The 8,794-nt window shown below is 38.5% G+C and overlaps 1 protein-coding gene across 1 annotated transcript; it reads right to left on the bottom strand.

Annotated features, from left to right (window-relative positions):
- Window positions 1-382: 382 nt before the first annotated feature.
- On the bottom strand, window positions 383-2,709 carry LOC125199175. Its single transcript, XM_048097293.1, has 3 exons — window positions 2,548-2,709; window positions 1,906-2,262; window positions 383-1,162 (listed from the first exon to the last, which is right to left on the bottom strand). The coding sequence occupies exons 1-3, from the start codon at window positions 2,707-2,709 to the stop codon at window positions 542-544; spliced, it is 1,140 nt and encodes a 379-aa protein (XP_047953250.1). The 3' UTR covers window positions 383-541.
- Between the last annotated feature and the right edge of the window lie 6,085 nt (window positions 2,710-8,794).

The raw sequence follows: 8,794 nt of genomic DNA, 5'->3' as shown, positions 1-8,794 counted from the left end.
GAATGGAATTGAATTCCAATTCAATTCCAAATCCATTGTTTGGTATTATTACGGAATTAATGTAGAATTATATTATAATTCCAAATCCATTGTTTGGTTACTTAAAATTGACATAAATTTGGAATTGATATGAATATTTTTTAAATAACATTCACTATCTTTTGATAATTACTATCACATTCACTTAGATCCATATATTATAGTATCATACGCATAAATTAAATTAATAGATCATTTTTTTTTCTTATCTTCTAAAGCTAAATATAAATAATATCAGTACGTAATACTATATATAATAATCGAAGCAAAATGATTAATTTTGTAATCTAAGATACTATATATAAATATAGGAATCTAAAAATCATGGAATAAAAAGAGGTACAATAAAAAGAGGTACTATTGAGTGGTAAAAGAACAACAATAAAAAGAGGTACTCCTACTACTAAGGTTTCAACAACACATTCAAAGGTACTATTCTTCATAGACAAAGTCTCCTAGATTAAATACAACATATTAAATTCAAATAAAGTTCAAATTGAAGTCACTTATCAAGTTGTGCTTTAAGCCACCTGTACTTCAACTCTACCGGTATACCCACAAATGTATCGAATAATATGCCATCGTGCATCATCAAATCGAGAGCCTTGATCAACTGCGTCTCATCCAAAACAATTGTCTTCAACTCGGCTAATATTTCTTGAGGGTTCATCTTTTTTTGCTTTTCTATAATAAGCTTCTTCTCTTCTATAAGAAGCTTTTTCTGCTCTATATCAAGCTTTTTCTGCTCCACAACAAGCTCAGACTTATTCTTTTCCACCATTAGATAGTCACTAAAATCAGTACTCATCCGTTGCACACAATCAGATATGACCTTAGTCGATGACGCTTTCTTCTTTGATCCTAGAGAACTTGAGGAAGATGTTGTCTCCTTTCGTTTTTTTCGGGCCACCAAATCTGCCATAGCATTAGCTTCTTCAACACTCATATCGAGTGATTCTCCAACGGTAGCAGAATCAACCTCAATGTCAACCTCCTCATTAGTATTTTCTTGAAATGTTTTCGAACCTTGACCATCAGCACGATCTTGAGAGAAAAGAGCACAAATATCATCCCAATTCTCTATAGCAATTCGTTTCCTATAAGGTGCAATTTTTGGATTTGCCTACAAAACAATAACAACCACAATTAACTTCACATACACCAAAACCTCCCAATACAGAATTTCCATTCCTGATCCTGTCCATGGGGGAAACCAATACAATGTATATTAATATTCAACTGAGAGTGATCGATCACTGTGAATCTATGATCACCCACAGTTTTGCCAAGCTCAAAATTAATCAGAAGATTCCATTCCAATCTGGAAACATTACCATCATATCTTACTTGGACTCTATCATCTTCATTCTGCTTTTCCTAGTTAATTGTCAATAAATTCAACAAGGAGGGAATTAAATGGTATAGGAAACTGGTGTGTTTGGACAAAAAGCTTAAGCTATGATCCAACAACTGAAGACATTGTTAACCATGTCTGCAGTTAACTGATACAGATTCAGTTGGAGCATATATATGTGAGGGAGCAACAATTGTTTCTTTTATCAGATGCCATATTTGACAAAAAGGCAATGACCGAAAGAAATTTTCTACAAATATATCACTTGGCCTGCTCTACTGCAACCAAAGGGAATCAAGCTGTGAGGTTAGAACCTCTCTCTCTCTCTCTCACTCATGCTCATGTCAGCTTGCCTTAACACAATAATTATGTACAGGAAAACCAAGTGTATGGATAAATGTAACAATTGTTACAGTGCATTTTTGGAAATGAGAAGGCAGCAACTATTTAAAGCTTAAAGACAATAATCTCTTATAAAAGCATAAAGACAAGAATATACAGAAATAAATTACCTTTAGTCGTTCATTCCACACGTTTTCATCATGAACCACAATTCTACCCGTTGTGTTATCCCATGTGATTGGACTGCCAGAATTGCATGACATCAACACTGGATGCAAGATATCATGGTGTTTCTCCCAAGTCTTTAAACGAGCTTGAATATTTTGCTTATCAACCTTCACGTTTAGATTCACCCGAAGTGCATTTATGGCAGCTGTCCAAGCGGTAGACTTCCAAGCTGATTTGCCATCAAGCTTGTTTCCTTGATTAATTTGCTCTATAAAGCTGGCTCCAAGAATTTTATCCATCTCGGGAGTCCACGTCAAATATTTTGATTTCTCTTTCAATGCTTGTGACTCAGCAGCCATCTACAACAAACAAGAAAGGGCAGGATGCAATATTTGAGTTTCCATTAGAGCAAAGATAGCAAATAACAGGATGGAGAAAGGCGCAAATGACTCAACAAGAAAGGCGCAAATAACAGAAAGGTGCAACCAACACCCAACTCACAAGCATATGCAATGTGCCCTCATCTTCAAAAACAGTTTCGATCGCGAAATGACTCCAAGAAAAAACACATCTTTACTCACAATTATCAACTATGGCCATGTAAGAGAACTAAAATAATAAAGTTGAAAATTCTAGATCCATACCTTCACTTCTTGATACAGTTTCTTCTCCCACGCCAAGAGCCGTTCCAATGTGGAGCAAAGACTCTTGGAATCACCTGACTGCTCGATTGAACTGGGATCCAACAGGTATTTAATAGCCAAAGGAGGTTTAGATGTCCAGCTAGAGCTCAGGTTACTTAGCATTCCACTAGAATGATACACTTCTCTACAATAACACCTAAAGAAACAAACACTCAACTTTCTACACATCATATCTTATACACATGACACATGTTGCATTAACTAATCTGCAGAAACAAAACTAATCAAATTGATGATAAGGAATTTGATTCTTCACCTGATTATCCATCAATCGATCACACAGATGAAGCGGCTAGGGCACGGCACGGCGCAATTGCAGAGAGAAAGAGCTAGGGCACGCGAAGAGCCGGAGAGAGGAAAAAGACGCGAGGAGGGAGAAACGAAAAAGTGCTGCGTATTTCAGTTTTTATATGACCCGTTTCTATTTTGACCCGGTTTAGGGTCCGCGTTTTTTTTAATTCCAACCCGTTTTTACATGGAATTTATGGAATTGGAATTAGAATTCTTTTGTGATTTCATGGAATTAGAATTGTGAAATTGGAAGATTTGGAATTGCAATTCAATTCCAAATCCAAACATTTTTGTGGTGCCAAACATTGGATTTGGAATTGAAGGTTCCAATTCCAATTCTACACCTCCAATTCCATGTTCCCAAACACACCCTTTACAGTTGCCATATTATCATCCACGTGGCAAAATCAGTAGGACATGGTATTACCCTGCAAATATACGAACTTTCAACAATCGAACTCGATGAACGTCTGGACCTCCTCTTCTTCTTATTCTCCACCTCCACGAGCTTCACTTGTTCCAAAGAGCAATAAAGCTCTCGCTGCATGTGGGCGTTCTACATATCATTCTCTTTGTCTTTGAAAGAGCTTCGCGTTGGTATCAAGATAATCTCAATCGGAGTTCTGTGGAGAAAGTTATGGCCACTCTACCAAAATCGCGCAAAGTTGCCAAATTTAGGCGGAAATTCAATGAAGGAAAGAAACTATTACCTTGTTAAGCCAAATCTTTTCCTTAACCTATGGAGCACGAAATTTCTATCTTTCCTATTACTTGGAGGACACCTTTTACCATGTTTAAACCTTTTTCAAGCCTATATATATCTCATAACCTAATTCATAATATTCAACCAATTCATAGCCTTCAAAATTTGGGGAGCCCCAGGACTCCTCCTCCAACCCTAATCCTTCATCTAGATCCTCTTTTTGCCAAATATTTCCAGAGTTTAAAACTAATAGTTCTTCATTGTGCAAGGAGTTGAAGAAGGATTCAAGAGAAGATCATCACAGCTACAATGATTCAACCTTTGGGTTCTATTGTTTTAGTTCTTATGTTTTCATTGTTCTCCCTTCAGTCTATGTTTTTAGCTTATTCAATTATGTGTAACAAAACTCATAGGATTCTAGGGATGTGTTAGTAACAACTTTGGTTATACAATTTCGTTCTCTATTTAATATCCATTTGTTTTTACTTCGTTTCTACCCAAAGTAATTGGATAATGCTTCTTGATTGAGTGAAACAATCTATGATGATTTAATATAACTTGATACATAATCGTGAGAGGAGGTTGGCGAGTTGGATCCACTTAGTAGACACTACAATTAGCTTCCCTTAAAACGGCACTGTTTATTGAGAGTGAGGACTTTTCAAAGGTCTTAGGAGCTTTTAGGAGTGACATATCTAGGATTAACAACCCCAGTGTTAGTAATCTACGTTTGCATCGCATGAGCATAATTTATGTGACTCGTCCTATCAAATTACTAATTGTGCTAGGGTATTGTAGTTGGAATTTGTATAACCATAACTGTGAACACACATCCCTAAGTTTCCCTTATCTCTCATACTTTATCTCTGCGATTTATTTGCAATTAGTTGTTTATTGCTTTTAATTGTTCTTTGTTTTCAAAAATCTCCAAAACTTTCGGTTTTCCGAATAGTAATTGAGTTTTAGTAGAAGGTAGCCAGTTTGTGATTGTTTTCTCCGTGATCGATATCCGGTACTGACCTTTAGCTATACTAGATCTACTCTATATACTTTCAGGGACAAGCTGAGAGCACAGTACATGTCAATTAATTCATAATCCTTAGGTCAAGGGAATTCACTAGATTGCGAGGTCTAGGAACTCGATAACCGAGATGACTACAGTCGTCGGACTCACCTTCATCCTGCTATCAATAAAAATACCTCAACCAACTATACTAGCAATTAGTATAGAGAAGTAAAGGGTCGATCCCACAGAGAGGAATAGGACGCGAGTGAGAGTTAAGAGGACTTGGGAAAGGGTTGGCTGCTGCCACACAAATTTGGGTCGAGACTTTAATTACTAGGCTCTGGAAATATGAACGAACTAATCTAACAGCTAGACCTAGGAAACAGAAAACATGATGCAAACATTCACGATGGAACAAAGATCGGATAGATAATGAAATTGAACAACTAAATTTTACTAGACTTAGTGAAACGATTTCTTAAAAACTACTAAACAGGGGAATGCATGCAGTGGGGACCATTTTCCTAAAACAGAAATAGTACGGAAATAAAACTGCGACAAGGCAAATCTGGTTCTAAGTAACAACTAACTTCATCCCTTCCAACGATCCATGATCACATATGCAAAAAAGAGTAATACATCGAATCGGAACAGAGCATGTTGAATCAAACGATCAAATTACGATTAAATGAAAAATCAAAACAGATCTACTATCACTAGACGAGGTAAATGAAAAAATAGTAGTTATACTTCAATACCCATGCAGAATTTCAACAGATCTAAACATCGGATGCTTCATCCGCTTCGGATCCAAGCAATCCCCTACAAACAACAGCAATTCCGTCTCTGATCACTCCGATCCAAACAATTCACCACAATCCAACAACAATTTAACTTCAACCCAACAGATCAAGTGCGAAAAGCATCCAAAGTAAACAAAGAACTGAGATCAACATGAATCGAAATCGAAAACAGAAAATAAACTTCCATAGCTGAAGTATCCAGAATTTCACAACGATGAAACGATCGCCGAGCTTCGAATAGCGAAGACTCGGCTCAAAAGCAGCAAATAGAAATTAAAAGTGATTGTTTCTTCGCCCTACGTGAGGACGGTGGTACACACTGAAACTAGCTATCAAGACATGAACCTCCCAGGAAATTACCCCATGGTGCAGTGTGTGTAGAGAAATTTGAAGAAGTGAGCTAGGAACTACGAGCTGGAGCGTGAAAAGAGTGATGATAATTTTGTATGCGCTTCCAGTATTTATAGACAGACGACTTCTAGATCCTTCCTTGTATTCTCTATTTTGCCCATTGTCTTCGAAGCTCCCTCCGTCTTGTGAATTGTTGCTCTTTTGCTCTTTTTTCGCTTCTTCCCTTCGCCCGGTAAATTCCTTCTCTTATCTCCTCGGCCTGGAGATTTTGTCTACACAACCTAACTTAAAACATGTGTTAGACCAGGAAATTATTGAATTTACCCCAATAACCGATGCATGAAATTGGCCTTATCAAACTGCTCACACTTAACCTATACTTGTCCTCAAGTATGAAAGACAAGAGATAAGGCAAATTTCAGTCATGGTTATTATTTACTAGACTTAGGAAAACGAGAAAGACCTAGACCTAGACACAAAAAGACTTAAAACACATAGACACGTAAAAGAGAAAACATAGACAAACACATATGTATAGACTAGCTTATTTTTAGTAGTCGTCCCACAAGCTTAAGGTCCTCAAATTTTCTACAGCTAAGATTCCTCCCTTTCCCTTCATCTACCGGGCAGTTTGTCGGTTTGTATAGATGGCCTCTAGTTTTACTACGTTTTTGGATTCTCTCCCCGTTTCCTCACCAAACGTTAGGACCCCCTCTTTATACTTTTTCCATCCATGATGCCCAGTTTTTTTGACACATAAAAGCTCCTTAAGGTCTTTTTTAGGGTTTAAACCCGGGATTGTAATGTATGTATGAAACCCTAAGGGGCAAGTTCAAAAATTGCGAAGGACATGTGAACTTAGGGAAAAAAGTTGGAACAACCCCCCCGTTTAAAAAGCCGCATTCCCAAACCCAGGCTTTTCCCTTGCATCTTAGCCCCCCACCATTTTTTTTAACTTTCTTTTACTCTTTTTACTTTCTAATTTTCTCGGGCGTTATAATTTTTTTTCCCCTTGACTTTTTTCATTTTTTCTTTTTATTTTTTTTTTGGGACCAAAATTTTCCCCCCATTTTTTTTTTTTTCTTTCTATTTTTTTCCCGGGTTAAAGTAATTTGCCGATTTTCTAGCTATATATATAGTTTTTTTTTTTTCCCGTTTTAACCTAACCCCTACCCCATTTGATGAGTTCCCCCCACCCGTCCCTTGTTCACATGGAATGAAGGTGGGGTGTCAAAAGAAAGATCAATTTTACTTTAGGTTCAACTTGGTCAACTATGGGGCCCTTACAATGGGGGTTTATCGTTTCAAAGAATTTTAAGCTGCCTTTAGTCCTTTTTCCCTTTTATTTTCCCCCAAGCATCATGAGTTCTCCCATTCTATTAGAGAAAGGGTTTTACTTTAGGCTTTTTAAATCACTTATTTAGAGGGCTTCACAACTAGTTAAAACTAAGGCCTTTTTTATCTTCCTTATTTTCCCAAACGCTTTTGGTTTTTTAAGGAAAGAGGTCCACAAATTAATGATCTTTTCTTTGATCACCTAAGGGGAACTTCTTTTTTTTTTTACCGTTATACTTAACACAAAATCCAAAAAAAAAAAACCACTCCCAAAAAAAAAAAAAACTCCTAGACGGGAAAATTATACCCGCTTCATACTTATTATACTAGACTGGGAAAAATTTTACCATGCTTATCTTAACTAATTTTTCCCCCCCCTTACCTGCGTTCCCACAGTGTCATGGTGGAAAAGGTATTTGGTAACAAATATACCAATCCGAAACATCACACAATCATGCCATCCAAGAGACTTAAAACACAAATGAAATATATACATACCAAACTTCTCACGCTTAGACCGCTTGGGCTAAGTGGGAGAAAACAATCACGAAACAAAAACATGTTATCACAACAAGCTTCTACACTTAGACCAAGCATTGGGCTAAGTGGAGAAGGCACATATAACAAACATATTTAAAAAAAAACAGGAATAAACATGGTTAAACAAAAAGATAACTAAAATTAAAATTACTTGTCACTCAGGGGTTAATTACGAGCCCTGGCCCCTTAGGAGGTGGCCTGGGCGGTTGTCCTTGATCTTCTTTCTCCCCGGGACGCGGTCCTCTTCCTCTCGGCACGGGGCTTGGTAAAGGCTTTTTCACGACATGGGGGAGGCTTGGAGACGGATGTTGGCTTCGGACGGATGGACTTCCAAACAAGTTAAACGGTCCGGTTGCCGGCCCAAAGGAATTCTCCAACCACTCCGCCATCTTTTCATGCCTCTCGCATCAGCCATCCATCGTTCGAGCAGACGATCTGTCGCCATTTGTCATGCTCCCCCTTTAAAGCCTGAATTTCCATTCTTACTTCCCCGATATCCTTTCTTCTTCCAGCATTTCCCTCCTGCTTTGACTATCCACGGGGTGTTTGGGACTTCCACTCCTTCAGGGTCCGTCAGCACACCATCTGTCGCCACTCGGAAACAAGTGACCTCCCCATCCATGTACAAGAGGTTCTTGTTGAAGAAGTACTCCACGCAATAGCTCTGAGCGTCACACATAGCACAGGGCCAGCCTTGGCAATCTTCATGATGGAAGGGCTGAGTAGGCCAAGAAGGTGCAGTATATAAATGGCGGGACGGATTGGAAGTCATTGAGTCAAGCATATGCCAACCAATACCCGGGGTGGACTTTAGTATTCTTCACATACACAAGCAAGTAGAGTTCGGTGGTGGTGAGAGCAGAGCTGGCAGAACTCATTAGGTTGTACCCGGGAACTCCTGGTCAAATCTAAGGAGGTGGTTTGTGATGTGGAAGCCCTTAGAAGCACTAGTCTTGAAAGTGCCACTCTTCTGATGTGTTCGCCCCATGCAGACTGCGGCGCAAAGCCAGGAGTGTTCCTCGGAGCGCCAATCATCCTCTCATTCATTCCAGATCCCTCTTCGTCCTCCTCGCGAACAACCCCATTCTGAGGGACCATTCTCTTATACTCATCAAATGCTCCATGTTGAACAAGCGGGAATAGAGTCGGAGTCTGGAT

This window comes from Salvia hispanica, unplaced genomic scaffold (assembly GCF_023119035.1).
Source record: "Salvia hispanica cultivar TCC Black 2014 unplaced genomic scaffold, UniMelb_Shisp_WGS_1.0 HiC_scaffold_412, whole genome shotgun sequence".
NCBI lineage: Eukaryota > Viridiplantae > Streptophyta > Magnoliopsida > Lamiales > Lamiaceae > Salvia > Salvia hispanica.
Note: the sequence above shows the minus strand (reverse complement) of the source record. Positions and strands in the feature narration are given on the sequence as shown.